At 37.5% G+C, this 23,793-nt stretch overlaps 2 protein-coding genes across 2 annotated transcripts; both read right to left on the bottom strand.

The window, feature by feature from the left end:
- Nucleotides 1-10,663: 10,663 nt before the first annotated feature.
- LOC132171621 (glutamate receptor 2.7) lies at nt 10,664-15,225 on the bottom strand. Its single transcript, XM_059582991.2, has 5 exons — nt 14,841-15,225; nt 13,525-14,762; nt 12,408-12,717; nt 11,596-11,993; nt 10,664-11,252 (listed from the first exon to the last, which is right to left on the bottom strand). The coding sequence occupies exons 1-5, from the start codon at nt 15,202-15,204 to the stop codon at nt 10,776-10,778; spliced, it is 2,787 nt and encodes a 928-aa protein (XP_059438974.2). The 5' UTR covers nt 15,205-15,225; the 3' UTR covers nt 10,664-10,775.
- Nucleotides 15,226-19,585: 4,360 nt separating this feature from the next.
- LOC148589821 (zinc finger BED domain-containing protein RICESLEEPER 2-like) lies at nt 19,586-20,974 on the bottom strand. Its single transcript, XM_088515240.1, has 2 exons — nt 19,759-20,974; nt 19,586-19,626 (listed from the first exon to the last, which is right to left on the bottom strand). Exons 1-2 carry the CDS (start codon nt 20,972-20,974, stop codon nt 19,586-19,588), a joined length of 1,257 nt encoding a protein of 418 aa, XP_088371366.1.
- Nucleotides 20,975-23,793: the final 2,819 nt, after the last annotated feature.

Consider the following 23,793-nt stretch of genomic DNA (forward strand, 5'->3'; position numbering starts at 1 on the left):
AAGTCTCTACTACAAGATCAAACCACATCAAACCAAATGGATTCCATCAATAAGAAATGGACACGGGCTACAAAAGTCTCCACTACAAGATTAAACCACATCAGATTTGGAAGATAAGAACTCACCAAAAACAACTAGGAAAGCAATAAAAAAAAAAAGCATTACAGAAAAACAACAAACACAAAAATACAACTAAAAGCCAAACTATTGCCACAGGGGAGGAAGTGGCGGCGGTGGAAGGCAACTAATGGCGGGCCAGAAGCGTGTAGACTCCATGTGCCAATGAGTGCATGTGAGGGCCATGTGCATGAGTGTGTGAAGCAGACAAGACAATGCAGGGTAGCAACGAGACTCAAAGAAGCTGTATAGGGCAGTGGTGTGGCAAGTGAAAGGGTAGGATTAGTGAAAAATGACAAATCTGAAAAGAAAAAACTATCAATAGCGAGGATAACGGTAGATGTGGCTAACGGGAGGGCGAAATGGAGGCCAGGTGCAGCACTTCTGTGGTGGTCGAAAAAGTGGAAAATCGAGCGGCAATCTAGGAAAGGATCAGCGAACACCAAGAATAAATTAAAAAAAAAAAAATGGAGAAAAACAAAGGGAAAGTTTTCACAAAAATAAGAAAATAAAAGAGAGGGGAGGAGGATGGAAGCCACACCTCCTCCCAAGGAGGCAATCACAAGTAGGTGGTGAAGCATCATGAAAGATGTGGGGAAAAAATCACAAAGGGTTTCAAAGAGTTTATCTCAAGAGATAAGTTAAGCTTTTTGGATAACAAATAATTTAACATGATATCAAAGTTAATGGTCCTGGTATCAAACCTTGACTCCGTCAATTTATCCTCTATTTAAATTAAATATTTTACGTGTTGGGCCTCACCCATTAAAAGGGAGTTTGAGACTACACGTGAGGGTGAGTGTTAAAGTAATGATTAAGTAATTAAATTTACATCTTCCTATCAGCTTAATCTTTTGAGATAACAAGTAATTTAACAAAGCTATTCACAACTTTCTTATCACTAGTGACCCATCTTATTGGATGACCGAGTCCTGGGTTTAATCAACATGGGGAACCAGGAGTAGACACTCATGCCCTAGGCCTCATGTGTTTGTCGATTTCTACAGTTTTATGCTTTCTTAAAGAACAACTTAGTAGACACCCATGCTAAATCATTTAAAAAAGAAAAAAATTAGAGTAAATACTCATGCCTAATTCGTTACTTAGGAAAATCAATAGCTTAAGGAGTAGACACCAATGCCCTTAGGTTGACAAACATTAGATATTCATAATATGATCAAAACATTGACATATTGATATATTAGCTAAATGTAATTAGTGGTGGATATTAAAGTTCTATCTTTTTATCATTATCAACTCAAATCCAATCTTTGTTTTATTTTACTTTTGGAATTAATTTTAAACAAAATTTAGCAATCCTCGTGGGAATGACCCCGTACTTGCACCCTATACTACTGTGTTGACCTCATGCACTTACAGGTAAAACATCCAATTATTTGCCTATTAATTTAGGTAGGTAATTGTGACAACAGTGATACTATCCCTAGCCAAGCAGTCGTTTCCGATCAATGATGTATAGGTCCCATCATTCTTGCCCATCTTTAATGTGATTCATGCATGTCACGATATGCCCCATCAAGCAGCCCTTAAGTGCAATGGACTGTCGCTCCACCATACACATCCTTGTCGCAATTAACACATCCAAAAATAACTTCAAAACGGGGTGCAGTCTCGTGGGGCGACCACCCATGCTCTTGATGCAGTAGTGGCTTGCTTTGCACACAATAGCCCTACAGTGGAACCTCAACAAATTCTGGCGTAGCGTTTGGTCGTGAAGATGTGACCTTTCGCACTTTCATTTTCCATTCATTTGTACTTATCATAGCGTCTTTATAATGTGAGTGTAGTATTATACTATACTAAAACCATTGAAATATTATGATACCACATGAGTGGTTGTGTTATTGTAATGGAGTTTTGATAGAATAGGGTTTTAATAGATGTTTTGATAAAAGTATAAAAAAGGGATTGTACGGCAAGGAAAAATATGCGTAAATGCGTCGTTGTGCTTGCCAAATTTGGTTAGGATGAAAACAAGGTTTAAAAATGGTGTTTTTACAAAAGTAGAGGTTTATATATATATATATATATATATATATGGGAAAATGCAGTTTACCCCCTGAAGTTTCAGGAGTTTTTCAATTTTAACCCCAAAGTTCAAAAATTGGCAATCTACCCCCCTGAAGTTTCAAAAATTGGCAATTTAAACCTTCTGTTACTAATTTCCGTTAAATTGGACAGAAATTAAAAAAAAAAAAAAAAGCCTGAGGGTAATGATGTAATTTCATAGATTTCCGTCCATTTAGACGAAAAATTGAACGAGGGATTTAAATTGTCAATTTTTTAAACTTCAGGGGGGTAGATTGCCAATTTTTGAACTTTGGGGTTAAAATTGAAAAACCCCTGAAACTTCAGGGGGTAAACTGCATTTTCCCCATATATATATTATAGATTTGAAAGTTTGAAGTTTTCCAACATTTTAAATTGGTAATTTTCCATGTATACATGTAGTTTACAATGTCTCTATGGATCCGTTGAAGTGAAAAGTACATAAAAGGCGGGGTTTTGGGAGAACTTTGGGAAAATCAAAGTGTTGGTCGATCGAACTCTTGCAATGCTATGAAAATTAGGGTTTTCACTATTGGATCTTATAATCTTACAAATATTACATGAGATAATCTTATCTCAATTTGTTTAGATTGTATCTCAGGTTGTTTTAATTTGTTTAAATTGTATCTCTAGTTGTTTTAATTGTATAATTTGATTTATTTGTACCAACATTATCTTAGGATAATATCATAGTTGTTAGGATAAGATCGCAGTTATTTGTATATTTCAAACTTCACTTGTAAGTTTGCTTATAAATATATGAGAAGATAAAGACCTTATTAAGACTTTACAAATCAATATCCATTTGTCATTATATAGTATTAGAGCTTTATGACAAACGTTACTTACTGCTACTTCCGCCAATTTTTTTTTCTCCTCCTATTTTAAATATTATGTCTGAGAAAACTACCAATATCTTCATCACCCAACCATCGGCAACACCTACACCACAAAACCTCACCAACCTTTCCATATATCGTCTTACGAGTGCCAATTATCCACTATAGCGCACCATCATTGTCCCTTATTTGGAAAGACATAATTTCTTCGGTTATGTCATTGGAGAATTACCATGTCCTCCACATCGTATTGTCTCCGCAAGTAGCACATCCACCTCAGCAGCTATGGTTGAGAATCCAACTTACTCAACCTAGGTATCAACAAGATAAACTTATCTTGAGTGCCTTGATTTCTTCTCTTTCTACAAACATCTTGGCACATGTTGTTAACCTGAAAACCTCACGTAAGGTTTGGGTCATCTTGGAGAAAATGTTTGCCTTTCAATCCAAGGCACATGTGATGCAATCTCGCTTCCAACTTGCACCGTTGAAGAAAAGGGCAATGTCTATCTCTGATTACTTTGAAAAGGCACAAACTTTGGCATAAAACTTGGCTGCCATTGGTGAACCTATCAAAGAATCCGACTTGGTTTCCAGCATCTTTGCAAGATTGAGTCTAGAATATGACTCACTTGTCACCAATTATACAACTCATCTTGAGCCAGTTATGCTTGACAACTTGTATGGTCATCTATTAATTCATGAACGACGACTTGAATCTTTTCATGCCGCAGATGATATTATTGTTCCCATAAATGAATGTTGTACAACGGAACAGTTCCAATTCTGGCAAAAATTAGAAGACATTTTCACCTCACTCAGGTCAATCTTCTAGCCGTGGAAGAGGTAGGGGCATGGTTGTGGTTTCCATCAATTCTCTCAACAATCTTCTTCCCAAAATCGTCCTTTTTGCCAAATATGCAATAGAGTTGGTCATCTTGCCTCTAAGTATTATAATCGGTTCAATCATTCATACCACAGTGAAACCCCAAATTCGGCTGCTTATCTCATCACTCAAAATTATGTACCTAATCTCAATTGGTATCATGATACTGTTGCAACAAATCATCTAACTAATGATTTGTCCAACCTCAATCTTAAGGCTGACGAATACAAAGGCACTGATAAAATTAGAGTTGGTAATGGCCAAAGTTTTGATATTCTTCACACTGGTCTTGCTAAAATTCCTTCCTCTAACTGAATTTTTTCTTTGAACAATTTGCTCTATGTTCCTCAAATTGAAAAAAAAAAAATTAATTTATGTTAATCAATTTACTCATGATAACCAAGTTTTTATTGAGTTTCATCCTTATTTCTTTCGTGTTAAGGATCTTCGTTGGGGAATTTACTTCTCCAAGGCCCGAGTAAGGGAGGACTCTATCCTTGGCCGCCTACCTCTCTCTTCTCATCCACTCGTGCTGCTTTTGTTGGTGAACGTGTCTCTGTTGATCAATGGCATTGCTGTCTTGGTCATCGTGCCACTCCATTAGTTCATCGTGTTTTGTCCAAGCATCATCTTCCAGTGTTGTCCAATAAATCAACCTTGGTTTGTTCTGCATGTCAACAAGGTAAATTACATACGCTTCATTTTGATGTTTTGTTATCAGTGTCAAAAGATCCTTTGGATCTTATTTATTTGGATGTATAGGGCCTTGCTCATATTTTATCTTCTAATAACAAACGTTATTTTCTTTACATTGTGGATGGTTTTAGCAAGTATTCATGGCTTTTTCCAATTACTTACAAATCTGGCGTCTTTATTGTATTTTCTCAATATAAAATTATGGTATTGTTATGGTTGAAACTGATGGAGGGGGGGGGGGGGGGGGGGGATTTGTTGCTTTACAAAAAAATTTCGCCTCTCGTGGATTTCCCATTGCAAAACTTGTCCTCATACTCATCATAAAAAAATGGCAGTGTTGAGTGAAAACACAGACATATTGTTGATAATGGTCTTTCCTTGCTTGCTCACTCTTATGTTCCTTTTAAATATCTTGTTTCCTCATTAATAAAATTCCTTCAAGTGTCAATCATTTCAAATCTCCCTATGAGCTTTTGTTCCACAAAACACCTGATTATAAATTTTTAAAAGTTTTTGGGTGTGAATGTTGGCTATAAATTTTCTTTTCGATCCAAATCTTGTGTTTTTATTGGGGACAGTAAATCCCACATCGGGTATCAATGCTTGGATATCACCTCTGGTCGTCTCTTTATAGCTCGTCACGTTATCTTTAACGAATAAGTCTTTCATTTTCATCAGGTCAAGAGTCCCATACCTACCTCTCCATCAATTATTACATTTCCAAAATTTCGTCAGGTCTCCCCAGCCCACATATACACGTTCACAAGAGTCCCCACTATTAGCCAATAGTCCATCACATGAAACACCATCAACTACACGTGATTCTCTTCTACAAGAGTCCAACATTATCCGAGAAAATCAGCTTCCATATGATTCTCTCCAACAATCTCATCTTCATTCAAACTCTCCTGCACCACACGTGATACCACACATAAATCACGTCATCCCACAAAATCAACTTGCATGTGATTCTCTCCAAGAATCTCATCTTCATTCAAACTCTCCTGCTGTCCTGCACCACAAGTGAACCAACCCATAAATCACGCCACATCTCCTTCTCTCTCTCTCTTTCTCTTTCTCTTTCTCTCCTGATTTTGTTTCATCTCCAACTATGGTCCAACTTGCTTCTGAGCACAATGCTCCAAGCATGACCCTTGGTCATGCATCATCTCCAGAAAACACAGATCCTTTGTCCAATGTACCATCTTCACCTCCTTCTCCAGTCCATTCCATAGTCACTCGTGCTTGCAACAAAATTCACAAGCCAAAATTACTTCCAAATGGAACCATTAAATACCCTCTACCTCATGCCTTGGCTGCATCGGTTGCTTCTCTTAAGGTGGAACCCACATGTTATTCATCCACAGTTAAGCATGCAGTTTAGAGAGATGCTATGGCTGATGAGTTTAATACATTGTTGAAAAATAGAACATGGACCCTTGTTTCTCCTAATCCTACTATGAATATTGTAGGATCGAAGTGGGTTTTCTGAATCAAGCAAAAAGCAGATGGGGGCGTTGTTTGACAACCGTGTGTGGGCAACGGCGTTGGGCAAAACACTGTTCAGTCAATTTGACATTGTCTGCCAAAAGTCTGCAGGAATTGATGGAGGGAACATTATCCTTACTTCAAAACCAGTGCCCATTTCTCTCCATTTACTCTTTTCCAAAAATGCCCTGGCATTTTTGAACTATAGAAAAGCAAGAAAAAATATCACAAGCCTTGTTGCAAGGGCATTTTTGAAAAATAGTAAATGGAGAGAAATATGCGCTGGTTTTGAAGTAAGGATACTGTTCCCTCCATCAATTCCTGCAGACTTTTGGCAGGCAATGTCAAATTGACTGAACAGTGTTTTGCCCAACGCCGTTGCCCACACACGGTTGTCAAACAGAGCCAGGAGTATTGAGAGATATAAGGCAAGACTAGTTGCCAAGGGTTTTCATCAGCAAACCAGGATTAATTTTGAGGAGACCTATATTCTAGTGATTAAACCAATAACAATTCGTATTGTTTTATCTATTGCAGTCTCAGCTGGATGGTCTATTTGTAGTGATCCAAATAATCAATTATGCTCAAGACAGCTTAATTAAGGGTTAATTAGGCTTTAGGACACTAGGGACATCTGGAGGGGCATTTTTTGGAATTTTTGGATCTCAGAGCTACAGTAGACAAACGCTCGTGTGGGAGACCACACACGAGCGCTTGCCTGACAACCATACATGGACGCTCGTGAAGGGACCAAGTCGAGCACTTGTTGACCTGCGTGTGTCACCTGTCACCTGACCCCTCTGAGCAACAGTACACGAGCGCTCACTCCCTGTAGTACCACGAGCACTCACCCATTTCTTGTTATTCACCATTTTGCCTTTAAACTCACCCTTATAAATACCACTCAACTCCATTCGATTTTCTCCACCCCAGAAGCTTAAGGAAACTCTGTCATTTTGGTTTTTGTGAGAGTAATGAGATTTTGTGAGTGTTGGTGGAGTTTACTTGGAGGTCTTGCTCGGTTGAGGTAATCTTTACCATTTTCTTGAGTTTCGTTCTAAATAGCTTAGTTGTTGTAAGCTTTTTATTGGTTAGCGTTTCCCTCTTGCTTAGATTTAATCTTACTATTTAAGAACATTGTTATGCTTAGAATAGTGTTAGAAAGCCTTTTGATAGCATAAGAAATCGTTAGAAAGCTCAAGAAATAAGTGGGTCAAATGAGATTTTTACCTGAACCTCACTGGACGAAAGCTCGTTCATAGGTCGAGCGCTCGCCCAGGAACGTTCAGGAGATGGCCTTTTTGGCTGAGCGCCCAACGACCCCTGTTTTTGAGCCTAGGATTTTGTTTAGTAAACTTAGGACTAATGGGGGGATTTTCCACAGATTTGGAGAACCTGAACTTATTGGAGGATTTCTCAGAGACTTTAATTGACCCAGGTGAGTTTTAAGTCACATAATGCTCGCCTTTATTTTTTCACATTTACACGTCTATTTTGTATATCAAAACATGAATATTTGCAACTCTTATGGAAACATATTTTCTGCTACACATGAACTCTAGTATTTGTGAAAATCGTTGTACTTAGCATGTTAACAAAAGTGAGACTTGTAAAAGCATGCATGTAAAATACGAATAAGATAAATTGCATCGTATGACATGATACACCGGTACGTGCGGGATAACAGCCAATGGCTTACTATACATGTTAACTTTATGATCAAATATGTGTGTTGTTATATGGGCCCTAGATCCAATGGTTGTTTTGTGACTGGCACAGTCTTAACGGGCAGTCACTACAAGACGTACATCATTAGTGGTGTGGATCACCCGAGGTCGGACTAGGTCATGCCACTAATGTTAAGGATGGTAGTGTACAATATTCGGGGCACCGGTGTTGTATTACAGGTCCCTCGGGACAGTGCCGATCTTGCTGAGAATGGCTAATATCTCGGGTAGACCAAACTGTTGAACTATCACTATTACTTATGATTATAAACATGTATTATATATCTATATCACACCTATAAAGAACCGGCATGATTAAATTGCTGCCTAAAGTTCATCACTAAACTGGCATGGGTATTATGTGCATTAACATTCACAAAGTCTTTACACTTACCCCATATTTTTATGTTTTCCTCCTCCACTATGAATAATTGCGCGGTTTAGCTAGCCTAGACGAAGATGTCTTTGGTCCCGACATGGGTGATTGCACAAGACCTGATTCGAGTCATTTTTGAGGATATGGACTCTGAGTGGTTGAAGTCCAAGCGGGATGATGGAGGAACTGCCCGAGTAGACATGATCGAGATTATTATTTCTTTAGCCCTACTTAAGCTTAAGATTTGATCTGTGGATCTTTTGTAAGACAGTTATGATTTGGAAATGTAATATTTTGTTCTGATGATGGTCTGATGGCCGATACATTTGATGACTTATCTTTATGATATGAGGTATTAAGTTACTCTGGTATATGAATGTGTGGTTATTTTAATTATCGTTCTCCTTTCCTATAGTTTAAAAGTCTTCTGCTGAATTCTATCCAATAAGAGAGGTTATGATCCCTGAATCTTGTCCCGTGTGAAATAAGGCTGGGAGACGAACCATGATGTCAATTACTAGTTAATTGATTTTCTCATCGGGGTCGTTACACTATTAAACAGGTGGATGTTAGTAATGCTTTTCTTCATGGCTTTTTCAATGAGATAGTTTATATGTATCAACCAATTAGCTTTGTTCATCCTCAACAACCAAATGCAGTGTCTCTTAAAGAAGGCGTTATATGGTCTCAAACAAGCACCTCATGCTTGGTTCTCGTGACTCAGCCATCGCCTAATTGAATTGGGATTTATGGCTTCAAAAGCAGACACATCCTTATTTATTTTTAATTCTGATGGAATTTGTTTATTGCTTTAGTCTATGTTGATGACATCCCTCTAACAGGTTCTTCTTAGTGTCGGCTGTGAATAATCTCATTCAGTCTCTCAAGCTTTAATTTCCTATTAAAGACCTTGGTTCATTAACTTTATTTTTGGGTGTGGAAGTGAACCATACTGCAACTGGACTTCATTTGTCTCAACAGAGGTATATAGCTGACATTCTCCAATGGCTGGACAAATATGCAATCTGCAAAACCTTTTTCTTCTCCAATGTTGAAGGCTACTCCTCTTAGCAAATTTGATGGCACATCTATGTCCGATCCTACTCTATACCGTAGCACTGTTGGTGCTCTACACTACCTGTCAATCACACGGCCTGACATAGCCTTTGCTGTAAATAAGGTATCTCAGTTTTCTTATGATCCTCGTGATGTTCATTAGACTGCCATCAAAAGGATTCTTTATTTAAAGCAAACTATCTCATATGGTCTTCTCATTCGTCCATCTACATCCAAACAATTAGTAGCATTCTCAGATGCTGATTGGGCTGGATGTTTGGATGATAGAAAATCAACTTTAGGCTACTGCACATTTCTCAACTGCAATCTCATATCTTGGACGTCCAAGAAGCAGCCTACAATCTCACGGTCAAGCACATAATCTGAATATAAGGCCTTAGCCAATGCCTCTGCAGAATTACTTTGGATTCAGTCATTGCTAAAGGAACTTGGATTTTTCCTCTCCATTGCACCAATTTTATATTGCGATAACATTGGTGCAACATATTTAACGTCAAATCCGATGTTCATGCCCGCATAAAACACATAGCCATTGACTATCATTTTGTACGAGAACTAGTGGCTAAAAAATCCCTCACAGCCAAATTCTTGTCCAGCAAAGATCAATTGGCTGACGTACTTACCAAGCCCTTAGTTTCAACTCGGTTTGATACTCTTAGAACCAATCTTAACGTATGTTCTCAAACATTTGGATTGAGGGGGAATATTGGATCTCATAATCTTATTACAATATTGCATGAGATAATCTTATCTCAATTTGTTTAGAGTGTATCTCATGTTGTTTCAATTTGTTTAGATTGTATCTCTAGTTGTTTTGACTGTATAATTTGATTTATTTGTAACAGCATTATCTTAGGATAATATCATAGTTGTTAGGATAAGATTGCAGTTGTTTGTATATTACAAACTTCACTTGTAAGTCTGCTTATAAATACATGAGAAGATAAAGACCTTATTAAGGCTTTACAAATCAATATCCATATGTCATTATATTCGCAAAGGATTCCTAAGATCTTTTTTTTTTTTTTTTTTTTTGTTTTTGTTTTTGTTTTTTAGACAGGATTCCCAAGATTTTTAAGGGTTAATTAGTTCTTGAGATATCTCTAAAGATGTTCTATGTGCCAATTCTAACTCTTCCAGCAGAATATGGGTTAGTTCTTGGGATATCTTTGAAAATGTTCTATGTGCCAATTAATCTTTAGTTTTTGCTTTCTGATTGTCAGCCATTTCTGGTTTTTGCTGTGCATTGCAGGCTAATTGTGTCGTTGATGTGTTGTTTCTACTTCTTTTTATTGTGAGGGCCTTATGCAGGTTTCTCTTTTGCTTCTTTTTTTTTTTTATTTATTTTTTATTTTTTAAAATAAATGCTTATTCATAAAAAAAGAAAAAAAAGAAAAAAAAGAAATGTATTTATAACCAATATGACAAGAAGCTCATAAATTCTTCACCTTATAATTCCTAACTTTTGTAGTTTTGGTGCATTCAATATATAAGGAGGTCTATGGCATTTCAATTTCAGCAGGTGCTGAGGCATGAATATTGTCCGGAGTATCAGAGGTGCTCACGTACTCCCAAGAAATCCATTCATCTGTGGTGGGAGCAAAAGAAGGAGATCTCCCTGGACTATTGATCTCTCCATTGTAAAAGTATCTTGCAAGTCCAACCGCCTTGTTCCAAGCACTTGTATCACTTGGAGTTGCATTGCCTTCGCATGCTTCTTGTTGATGTTGATAACTCTTTAGTAAGCGGATTAATGATAGTAGAAAACAAATGGTAGAAATTGCACCAGATATAAGGTAGAGACCCCAGAAGCTCTGGAGGCTCAAATGTTCTGCACTAGTGGATGTTACATTCACTGCACACTCCTTCGAAGGAGTCAGCCATTCATCTTCGAGTGGTGTGAGCTTACCGTCTTCTAATAACCTTAAAATTGATGCTGAAAAATCCCTGGCTATTGGGGAACCTCTCTGGAATGCCTGCATGGAAGATAAGAACTGATCATTCCCTCCCATCAGAGAAAAAATATGCTATTTTCTTATGAGACCCCAAAATGGATGATAGAAGAAAAGGTAGATTGTTTTGATTTGTATTTATTTAAAATTTACGTGTTTAAACATTTGTAACTTTTAAAACCATTTCTCTGAAAATAAGCAAGGAGTTATTTGATGAAACCTAGAGAATATCAACTAGTTTTGGCCACCATGCATGGAAAGTTTGAGAAAGATCTACAGAATTGTTTCTTTTCTGCTAAGAATTCTCAAAGATATGACATAATTGAAAAGGCAAATGGAGTATTAGAAAGTTGTAGTAACTACTCACAAAGCCAAATCCTCCAAATTTATAGGTAGGTGTGGTGGCAGTGTATCCCTTGCAATGCTTGTTGATGAAAAGCTTCTTATATGGAAGTTCTAGAAAGGCTGCAGTTATGGTCTTGTTCTCAAATAGCCCTGTGTAATCAGTTTCATTAAAAACTGTGATGATGTTATGTGAATTGAATCCAATCACATCCTCCAGGTAATTCCTGACAAATGAATCATTATCACAACCAACTCTTGAGTTGCTGCTCTTTAGATACTCGATATCTGTATTAACAGGTTGCATTCGTTGCACAGTGAGCATAGAAGACAGGCTAGCAGTGTAGCTCGAGGTTAAGATCCACACAACAAAAAGCCATACTACCACCACCACTCGGGTCAAGTTGCTATTAATTTTCTCTTCTGCAAAGAAAAACCATGGAGTTCACAATCACTCATTAGAAAAGTCCATCTCTGCAATATTGGCTCTATATATGTTGTCAGCAAATTCTTGTATCATATCAAATAATGCAATTAATCTTTGATTCACAAACAAGTAAGTTTTCAGATAATGCAAACCCAAGGCTGCTACCTTGTCATTTTTTAGGTATTCTAGCATCCTAAAACTCAAACATAAACCTAGCTAAAACTCCACATGCACATAGAGGAGTAAGTCAGAATGTAATTAAATTCTGCAATATGATCAATGTCTGTGACAGAAAATTAACTGAAAATATATACAGAAATAAAGAGACAATGAGATATTTACTTCAAAACAGAGATGGGGAAAGCATCATACAATGTTGCTTGTCATAATTCTAGAAATTTGGTACTTACTGTGAGCGAAGAACAGAGAGGAGAATGTGAACCAAAACGTGGTGCCAATCTGATTCTTCAATGCGCCACTAAATTCTGGATTGAATCGATGCTCCAAGAACCAAATTATAAGCATTGTATAAAGCATGATGGCACCAGTCACAGCCCACATTTCCCAAGTGAAAGGCTTCAAAAACATCCATGCTGCTGACCCTTCAGGTTTTGCAGGAACTATCATGGACAAACCTGACTCGACGTATGGCTGAGTAAATTCTACGTATTCCAATCTGTTAGCCAATATGGTCACGTCACCAACCACAGCATCATAAGTCTTCCGTTGTTTTTGTTCCACATGACAAAGGTAGTCTTTATCAGAAACAAGAAATTGTAGTTGGAAAATTCAAAAAAAAAAAAAAAAAAAAAAAAAAATCACCGTCAAATGAGAAAGTCAAGATGTTCCAAGGGGCTTCTCCGTCCCTTTGGAAATTAAGAAGCCAGTCAAACATAGACAAACTATCGGAAAAGTCTCGCATTAGTTTTCTTGAAGTGCAAGTTAGAGATGAGAAGATTCAGAATTTTGAGAAATCAACGTCAGAAGAAAGTATAATAAAAAATGGTTAACTTTCAATCATTAAAAACCCTTCTCAAACAAGAGTTATCCAATCGGTTTTTAGATATCCTATACCTTCGTAATAATGCTTAATTTGAAAACACATGGTTATTTCTTTCAGAAGTAAAAGGTATGTTTTTGTCGGACCGTGAGCTGTCATTCCACCTAATATCAATTGGCATTAAGAGAAACAAACTTAAGTCTTTTATGGACCTTGACATTGCACCCGACAAGCATGTTTTTAGAGCGGTCGCAATGAACGCAATTGTTTCTCAACAATCACCCTCTCACGATGACGCTCCCATAACTTTCTGACTTTGATACCATTTGTCAGAACGTGAGTTATCATTCCACCTTAAATCAATTAAATGTTAAGGGAGACAAACTCAAGCCCTTTATGGACCTTGATATCGCTTCTAGCGTACCTATTTTTAGAGCTCTTGCAGCATCATGTCCCAACAATCTTGTTACTAAAAAAAAAAATGGGTAAAAGAAAAAGAATTTAATTGTATGAGTTAAAGTTGTTACCTTGTTAGAGACTCTGATAATCAATTCGTCATAGGTGCCATAGAAGGGCTGAAATTCATATGGCAAACTATAACTCAAATTAGATAGCACCTTCTTGAAAACTTCAATGCACCAACCATCATATTTGATATCATCTTTGCTGCTGTTATCTACCTTCACAAACTTCTCGAACGAAGTCCTACCAGGAACTCCAATTATCAATGGATTCCCATCACTAGGCATTGCCCAGCCTTTTGGTGATCTTCTGCTAAATTTCCCGGGCCAAATTACCGAGCCAGCCAAACGTTGTGCGCTTTTCTCTGGTACCCAAAACTCTAATTCTTCATACCTCTTATTCCCCTGGTCAACCACATTTACAATCCTCAATGGGGGAATTTGCATCAGCTTTCCTTCTTCGAAACGTATTTCTCCACTTAAACCAGAGAATCTGCTTGATACGATATTCCCTAACAACATCTCTGTCGTTGTCTCCATGGCCAGTGAAATGGCTGTAATGCTATCATATGCTCGTAGAGCATGAATTCCCGGCTTAGGGTTAGCTTCCTCTGGATACTCGGATTGGAATTTTTTTGAGAACCCAGTATAGAAATCTGTATAAGAATCAGTAGTACTAGAGTTGTAGGTGATCTTGATCCCTAAAACACCTTTCATAGAGGAAATAGTAGAGCTGTCAACAGAATCCAGGAAACTTGTTACACTGTCAGAGAGAATCCAAGCTGACTCTCTCCCTACAAGTCCAGCTTTATAAGCTTCTCTGAACAAATGAGTCAACATCGACAACGATGACTGAAGAACAACAAAAACTCGAGATTTTGTTGCTTTCTGCAGCTTCAGCAGCTCGTCCAGAACAAACCCTTTTGGAGAAGACAGAGAAGAAGGTGGGGGAAGAACTAAACGGTACTCAATCTCTGAATCAAAATCCTGCAGAGCCTTGGAGAGCAGAGCCGACATCCCTGACTCACTGCCGTACGCATCATCTTCATATATCACCACAACCCTTTTCCATTTGTACTCCCGAATAATATCTGCAATGCATTTGATTTGTTCAGAACCGTTGTTAGCCATTTGTATCAAGAAAGGCCAGCGGTGTTCCATCTGCGGTGGGGTTCTGGCGGGAGCTGCGAATGAAATGATAGGAACTTTTTCCCTGTTTCCAACAGAAGCTACGAGTGCGGCTTCCTCCCATTTGTTCATGCCAATAATTACATCCACTTTCTTTTCCTTAATCAGCTCCTCAGCTGCAGTAAAAGTAAGAAATTATATAAATACAGGAAGGAGGAAGAGCTAGTAAATTTAAAACTTCAAAATTTACTTACCAGCAGAAGCAACTTGAAGGGGGTCTAATTGGCCAGAGTCCTGGAAATGGAGGGACAGCTTGCCGTTGAAGTTTGCAGCTGCAATTTCAATGGCTGTTTTCTCTTCTTTCCCGATTCGGGACGTGACATCAATGATTACACCGATATTTGTAACTTTGGTTGTGTTAGCAGGTTGAGCTCCATCGGAGATAAAGAGAAGAACAGAGATGATGAGCAGGGGAAAGAGGTGGCAAAATTTTACCACTATGTAACTTGTAAAGAAAGGAAAACCCATTTTGGGATTTGATAATTTGTGTACACAAAAGAATAAACAAAAAATAAATAAATTCTCAGAAGGCTCTATTCCAGCACTTGTTATATACATATATATACCGACGTTAGAGAGAAGACGCGGAACTGCGCTAGCTGTGGCGGCATGGAATTTCGTAGATTTTGCTCTCTTTGAATTGACTTGAGAAAACACGAAACGGCACATAGGAAATGTTAGAGTAGAATTTGGCATATTTTGTTGGATTTTGTTTGGTGTCTTTGATTTTTTTTTTTTTTTTAATGATTGACTTGTTTGGTATATCTTTGACTTGACTGTTAAGGGCAGCTTTCCCTTCAAAATAACTCAGCCTGGTCAAAGTAAAACTTAACTCACCCTATTGGAACTATGAATTCAATTTTTTTTTTTTTTTTGTTTTTTATTATTATTTTTAATTTTTTAAACATCATTTTCAATTTTATTAGGAAATAGGACACATGTCATGTTTTGATTTGGCTGACGTGGCAATCCTTCAGCTTTTATTTTTTATTTTTTTATGTAATATAGATGGAAGTACTAACTCCGTATTTATCCATAAGACAGGGTACCATTTATGGTACAAAACAAAATATTGGTGAGAAAAAATGAAAGTGTTAAAACTCAGGTACTAAAAGGTAGGGCTCGCAAAATGGGTTGGTAGGTCAAGCCGTTTACGACTCGTAATAATCCGCTACTAGTTTAGGGTAAACCCACACACGACCCGTTTAGCTAAACGGGTCATCCTTCCAAACCCGAACATGACACGACTATTTCACGAGTTACCCAACACGACTTCCTTAATCCGTTTAAAATAATGGGTCGTATTAGATTGACATGACCCGACATGACCCATTTAAAATTTGAAAATTAAATGCAAAATAGGCTAGACGAAATGCGGTCTTTCTTGCATGAACGGTTTAAGACAGGGAAGAAGAAATGATGTTGAAATTGCAGAAAACCAAACATTATAAAATCATATTTAACATTCCCAAAATTACATCTGGGAAAGGACAAAGGAACAATAAAACAAACAAACAATGGTAGAAAATAGTTCAAATGGAGATCATTATCCATGACTATACTTATTATACGTACAAACTCCCATAAGCAATCACAATGCACTAACTCCACTTCCAATTGTAATAAAAACAGATCTAAATTCCAAGTGTAACTCGTGTTAGAGTCGGCCTTTAGCAATAGAATTTGGTAGTCCTTTATGCTCTCTAAACATAACTTGAGCTAAACCTCGGTAGAGTGTGACGTCAGCGGCGAGAGAGAGAGGGGGAGAGGGGGAGAGCGGTAGAGTGCGACGTCGGCAGCGAGTGGAGATAGAGAGTGGTGAGCGGCAACCGGAGAGAGTGAGTCTGTGAGAGGGAGAAAGTGTTAGGAAATTAATCCTATTTCCCAAGACCCGTGAGATGCAAAAAATAAGAAGAATGCGGAATAACAAAGATAAGCAATCACACACGACTCAAAGATTTAAGTGGTTCGGCTTAACAAGCCTACATCCACTGGCGGAGACAACCCGGAGAAAATCCACTATCAAAAGATGGAGTACAAAAATAGTAGAGAGAAAAATCACTCAAATCCCAAAGCCCCAATACACCCAAATCTCACTATCACACAAGAAAGATTATTCCCAAAACAGAATACAAAAGACAGATGTACAAACTCTTCTTTTGCTGGAACAGATGGCGGCTGATCTCTATTTTCTTCTCTCACTCTGCAGCACCCTTTTTCTTCTAATCACTTGTTTTTGGCTCCTCCAAAAATCACCAAGAAGAAAACACCCTTGCTGCCCTTGTACCTCCTTCTCTCAAATTCTCTCCTTTTTCTCCTCCCTTTGGTGCTTCACGTTTTTGGCACACACACAAATTCACCTTGTGCTTTGTTCCTTATATAGAAGCTTTAACTCTCCTTTTACATGTTGGTCTAGGACTCCTACTATAAATCAAACAAGGAGTCCAATTACACATAGGAGAAGGACTCTAAATCAAACTTGGACAAAAGTCTCCTAAACCCAAAAGGAGTAGAGAACTAGTGGGGCCCACGTGTGATGGGTGGCAAGTCACACCTAACAGAAAGAGAGGAAAATCAAAGAGTGATGGAGAAAGAAGAGGGGGTGGCATGGCGTGAGAGTGTGAGGAGAGTTGGAAAAGAAAAAATGTTTTAGGTTTAGGAGGTCCTTTGTCCTTTTGGATTTTTTTTTTTTTTTAAAAAAATTATAAATGTGTCTACTGGGTCACTTGCGGGTTGAACCGCCAGACACAAAATAAATGGGTTAACCTGTTTATGACTTAAACCCGTTTAGGGTAAACCCAAATCCGGTAACTTCATGTCGTGTTCGTGTTGGGTTTGTGGGTCGTGTCAAAATTGTCAGCCCTACTAAAAGGGCATTTAACACTAAAACTATTTATTTCTTATAGAAAGTAAATTAATATCATGATTATTTATTTTTTTGGTAAATAATATTTAATTAGTTATTATTAAGATTTATCATTTTAGTTAATTAAGTAGATTAACTTGAATCTTAAATAATCCAATCTCAAATTTATATCTCTGTGTATAAATTCATTATGAACTCATATATTTATACATACACAAACACAAGCACTCATGATATACATACAAACACACATGTCTATATCAAGACTCACAATAACAATAACTCAATCTATATCTACTACTTATGAAGATAATTTATCTTTACTTAAGATGTTCTAATTACAAAATTAAAATAATACTATAACAAAATATAATACAAATGAAGTTATACGAGTTTATAAAAGCTTATACAAGTTGATCTAGCCAAGTTTATTGGAGTATAACTTATTTGATGATCGAGCCTAATGTTGTATTCATTATCGGCTCATTTATTAAATGAATTAAATTCGAATAGAATTTATATGAGCATTCTGGTTAGCTGGAAGTTACGTCGGCCGGGTGAGCACTCATGTGAGGGAGTCAACCATATATATATCTTGCAGTAACTTCTCTGATAGGTCTAGAATGGCTTCAGAAAAATCCCTCACAAATGGCGACCCTTTTTGGAAGGCCTGAATGGGGGAGCAAAGGAATATTTCTATTAGCAGTAGGAGAAGATTCCAAAAGGGTGAAAACTCAAACAATAATGTAGGGGTGAGTATCGGTCGGTAAAGTCGGTTACGGTATGAAATTTTCCGTTTCGCATTCCGCCCCGACAAAGTCGGTATAGTCGGTTAATTAATCGACTTCTACCGCCCGACAACATTACCGAAACCGACCGTTACCGACAAAGTCGGTCGGTGTCGGTCGGTAATTCTCGGTTGGGCTGGGCCTAGTTTTTGTATTGGGCCTACTGTACATACCCATTTTTGGGTCGAATTGGGCCGAATTTTCAGATATTTTGGTTAAAACTTTGATTAGTTTGATGGGCTGATAAAAATTTTTTGATGTTAAAAATTTGCTGGGCTTTCGATTTTACCATTGTTTGCTGATAAAACTGACAGAATTTTTGTTATTTTTTCTGGATACTGCCCAGAGCCAGTTTACTTTGGTAAAAAAAAATCAAAGCTTTCAAATGTTTTTTACAAGTAAAATTTCAATTACATAACAAAACTGAAATTTGATAGGATTGTGAAAAACGATTTGTTAAAACATCCAATACTTTTTCAGTCTATAAATCAATTATCAAATAATAGAACAATCAAATATAAACATAATAAGCCAAATTTGCCAAACAAATACCAAATAACAAGCAAACATATATATTTGTTAAAACATCCAATACTTTTCAGTCTATAAATCAAATAATAGAACAATCAAATATAAACATAATAAGCCAAAGTTGCCAAACAAATACCAAATAACAAGCAAACATATATATTTGTTAAAACATCCAATACTTTTCAGTCCATAAATCAAATAATAGAACAATCAAATATAAACATAATAAGCCAAAGTTGCCAAACAAATACCAAATAACAAGCAAACATATATATACACAATATCACATAATAAGCAAAAAATTCCCCAACAGTTCCAATCATTATTTATAGCATCAATCAAATAATCAAATAATCAAATAATCAAACAATCAAGCAATCAAATCAAATAATCAAACAATCAAGCAATCAAATAATCAAATAAACAATCAAGCAATAAAGCAATCAAGCAAACACAAATATGAAGAGTTCAAAACATAAACTCATAAACAAGTTAAGCAACTAAGTAGTCTAAATTCTAAAGGAAACCAACACATAAACTAATTTTACAAAGTAGTCTCAAAATAGTAGTCTTCTCATAAGATCATAATTAGTCCCAAGCTTCCCAAGCTTCCCAAGCAAGTCAGCAACAACCCTAACAGAATATATAAGGTTAATTCAAATATGATGCCAACAAGTAAATAACCAATTAATTAAATCAACTAAGAAAGTCAATAAAACCAACCAAAAAACACCATGTGAGAAAGTCTCAATCCTTAATCGGCCTCGTCAACATTAATAATATTGGACATAATTTCTACCACAAGAAAAAACAAGAAAAACATTAGAAAACTTAGAAAATGGAATTGGAAACAATTAAATTATTCAATGAAAGAACCAATTAAGTATATTTGAAATTCATTGTAGTAAGTAGGAAATAATTTAATACCTAAATCTAGCTTGTAGCTCTCGCCATCATCAACCTTAGACAAGAATGTGTCACGCAAACTAACGGGAGAAGATCTCAACCAATTTTGCGTACATATAAGTGCCTCAACTTTTTTTGGAGCCAAAGAACTCCTAAATGGATCAAGCACACGACCTCCGGTGCTAAATGCTGATTCTGAGGCAACTGTGGTAACTGGAATGGCCAACACATCCCGTGCTACCTCGGAGAGGATCAGAAACTTTGTTGAATTAACTTTCCACCAATTCAAAATATCAAAGGTTATACTTGGTGATTCAACATCCTCCAAACAATATTGCTCTATCTCAGTTTTACAATCCATCAAATTTCTTGATGCTCGGAATGAATGAAACTCACTCAAGAAAGAGTCATCGTCGAATGAAACGCACTCGGATGATGTTGAAGCATGACAATGTGGAGCCTCTCGACTTTGTACCTCATCATTGACACTCATCATTGGCACATTTCCCCTAGTGCTCACATATTGGTCAAATATATTATTTATGTCCTCCTTCACTTTATCAACAAGATTTTTCGCCATCTCTTGTGAGAGGTTCATTTGACACCAATATTCAAAAGCAACTAGCATGTACTGAGGATCAAGAACAACTGCCACAAATAACAACTGGTTTATTTTCTCAAAGTTTCCCCAATATTTGTCATATTTTACTTTCATTTGCCTAGCCATAGCACTCACCAAAGGATCAGGACTTCCAGCATAATTTAGCACTTGCCTACGAACACTACAAAGTTGTTGGAAAAACAAGTTTGCAGTTGAACACAAAGAACCAGAAATTTTCATAGTGACATCATAAAAGACCTTCAAAAATTGTACAAAATGACGAACATTGTTCCAATCATCCTCCTTGGGAGGCCCCAACCCCTTTCTTCCTCCAACAATTCGATTTAAATAACGCATAAGAGGCCCATCTTCCTCTTGCAAAAGCTCAAATGCCCTTCTATACTTCTCTGCTACCTCCAACATGGAATAGGTTGAGTTCCATCTAGTGGGAACATCAAGAACCAAGGAGGCCTGACAAGCAACCTTTTGTCTATCTGCACAAGACTTAAACCTTTCTAGTCTTTTGGGGGAGGACTTCACATACCTAACCACATTTCGGACCCTCTCAATTGAGTCATGAGCATCTTTTAAACCACTTTGCACAATTAGATTAAGAATATGGGCACTACATCTCATATGAAGAAATTCATTAAAAGAAATAGTGTCTTCATCGTACATTGTTCGTTGTTTCAACCAATCCAGTGCCTTATTATTGGCGGAGGCATTGTCAACCGTAATTGTCAAAAGCCTACTAATGCCCCATTCTACTAAACACTCCTCTAATGCCCTCCCAATTGTGATGCCCTTATGATCCGACACTTGACGGAATGACAACAATCTTCTATGCAATGTCCATTTTTGGTTAATGAAATGTGCAGTCACACACATATAGTTCATATTTTGAATAGAATTCCATGTGTCGGTGGTCAAGCAAACCCTTTGATTAGTTGTCATAAACATATGCTTCAAATCACTCTTAGCCCTTAAATACGTTTTCACACAATCCTTCATCGTTGTAAAGCGAAAAGGAATGTTGAAGCGGGGCTCAACTACTTTCATGAACTTCTTAAACCCATTTCCATCCACAAACATAAAAGGCAACTCATCCTCAATAATCATTTCAATAAGTGCAGCCCTTATTTTTTTTTCATCATACTTTGCAATCATCAATGCATTACCCTCCCCCTTCCTAGCCTCAAAGGTAAACATTTGTTGACTCTTATCTTGTTTACTCTTATGGATCTTATACTTTGGGCACGTATTGACATGGTAAAGCATGGAAGAGGTCCCATTAATTTTAGGGTGACACTTGTAAGCAGACCCACAATAATTACAATGGGCCATAGGGTCATCTTGGGAAGAACTCTCATCCCTAGTGAAATGTTCCCATGCTGCAGATGGTTTGGACATATTTTTTTGTTTCCTAGGTTGTGGTGGACGACCCCCACGACTCCCATGACTCCCACGACCCCTTCCAGTTCCTATAGAACTAGCATCCCTTACACTACTACTTCTATGAACATTCCCAGACTCATATTCAACATCTTCAACTTCCATGGGAGTAACTGGAATATCAAGAGATGAAGTATGAGAAGCACCACCTGATGTAGTCGGCGAAGGTACGGGTAAAATTCCCTCCGCAGCAGCAGCAGCAGGAGAAGACCTTTCAACAGCAGCAGCAGGAGAAGACCTTTCAGTAGCAGCAGCAGGTGAAGACCTTGCAGTAGTAGCAGCAGGTGAAGACCTTGCAGTAGCAGTAGCAGGTAAAGACTTTGCAGAAGAAGCAGCAGTAGCAGCAGACTTTGCAGAAGCAGGTGGAGCTTTCGCAAAAGTGGCAGCATGAGAATCCATTTGTGAGTGATTATATAATGAGAAAAAAACCCTCAATAATGACAAAAAATCCTCAATGATAACCCTTTCCTCTCTTAAATTTTGGTTAAATATTTTATTTTTGACTTTAAATTTTCAAAATGAAAAGTAAGGTCAAATGACTCAAATCAGTGAAATCACAATTAAGTGAAATATTTATTTTCACAATAATGTTAGTTATTATGAACTATGAAGATAGCATTTTTAAATTATTAAGGCAGGACCGCAGGAGTAGATATTGTTTTTAATCTTTTTTCATCACATTTTTAAATTATTAATTAAGGCATTGTCAAAATCCGAAAGAGAACTGATAAAAATAGAGTACTATATTCTCCGTTAACATAGGTCTCTAGAGTAAGATCAAACCCTTTCACTTGAGCTGTTGAGCATGAAGTTTTGTAACACCCAAGTACCCAACTCAAGTAAAGATCTTTAAAGAAGAACAGAAGAGTACAAGGTGAAAAACATTATTAATCAAACAAAAAAATCTAAAACAATCAGGTAATCAGAAGAATACTTTGTTTAGTCGTTTTCGTTGGGAGAAACGGTGAACTGAGAAGAGAAGACGACCGACGTCGGGGACCCAAGACAGTGACGGTCGACGGCTAAGAGGCGGAGCCGCGGAGAGGAGACGAAGAGATGACAGGAGGGTCACCGGTCACGGACTCACGACTCACGAGGGCTGCGGCGCTAGCGTTGGGAACTTGGGGGAAATGGGTTAGGGTTGAGACTGAGAGGAGGGCACAGACTCACGAGGGCTGCGGCGCTAGGGTTGGGAACTTGGGGGAAATGGGTTAGGGCTGAGACTGAGAGGAAGGCACGGACTCACGAGGGGCCGAGGGCTGCGGCGCTAGGGTTGGGAATTTGGGGGAAATGGGTTAGGGCGCACGATGAGAACTGAGAAGAGAGATATATATATATGCTACTCAAAACGGCGCCGTTTTGAGTAGACATATATAAGTATTTTTAAAATTAATCAAAACGACGTCGTTTTGAATGTCGGTATGAGTCGGGTCGGTAATGGCGAAAACCGACTTCCAGAAAGCTTGTACTGCCTACCGACCGAAAAATGTCGGAAAGAGGAAATTCCCGCCGCCTACCGTCCGTCTTCTCGTCGGTGCCGGTCGGAACTCGGTCGGCACTCGGTCGAAACTCGGCACTCGGTGAATCTGCTCAGCCCTACAATAATGTATGCATGGAAAAGGCACAAACAAAAACTACTTACAATGCCCAATCCTCCAAATTTGGTGGTACGTATTATGCTAGTGTACCCTTGCAATATTTATGGATGGTAGGAAAACTTTCTCAAATACAATTTATAAAATTACATAAATACTTGGGTAAAGTCTATTTAATTCCTTCAAACTATCATCCCAATAATAATTTACCCCTCAAATTATCAATTGTGACAATTTATCCCTCAAACTATCAAAACAACGACACTGTACCCCCAATTTTAAAAAAATGATGAAATTACCCTTTCTAAAAATAAAACTAAAAATTAACTTTTTTTTTTCAAAATTTTATGGGTATTTTTGTCTTATTAAAAATTCTATGGGCGTAATTTCATTGTTTTGCTAGCATTG

Source organism: Corylus avellana, chromosome 1 (genome assembly GCF_965113065.1).
Source record: "Corylus avellana chromosome 1, dhCorAvel1.hap1.2, whole genome shotgun sequence".
NCBI lineage: Eukaryota > Viridiplantae > Streptophyta > Magnoliopsida > Fagales > Betulaceae > Corylus > Corylus avellana.

What these genes read in the sequence shown, in the direction of transcription:
- LOC132171621 (XM_059582991.2), bottom strand. Translation starts at nt 15,204, where the DNA reads ATGTATATAACAAGTGCTGGAATAGAGCCTTCTGAGAATTTATTTATT. An exon ending in CCTTCAAGTTGCTTCTGCTG is followed by an intron (nt 14,763 to 14,840) that starts GTAAGTAAATTT and finishes CTTTTACTGCAG; the next exon opens with CTGAGGAGCTGATTAAGGAA. An exon ending in CTCTCTGTTCTTCGCTCACA is followed by an intron (nt 11,994 to 12,407) that starts GTAAGTACCAAA and finishes TTTTCTTTGCAG; the next exon opens with AAGAGAAAATTAATAGCAAC.
- LOC148589821 (XM_088515240.1), bottom strand. Translation starts at nt 20,974, where the DNA reads ATGAGATGTAGTGCCCATATTCTTAATCTAATTGTGCAAAGTGGTTTA. An exon ending in GAGCTACAAGCTAGATTTAG is followed by an intron (nt 19,627 to 19,758) that starts GTATTAAATTAT and finishes TTCTTGTGGTAG; the next exon opens with AAATTATGTCCAATATTATT.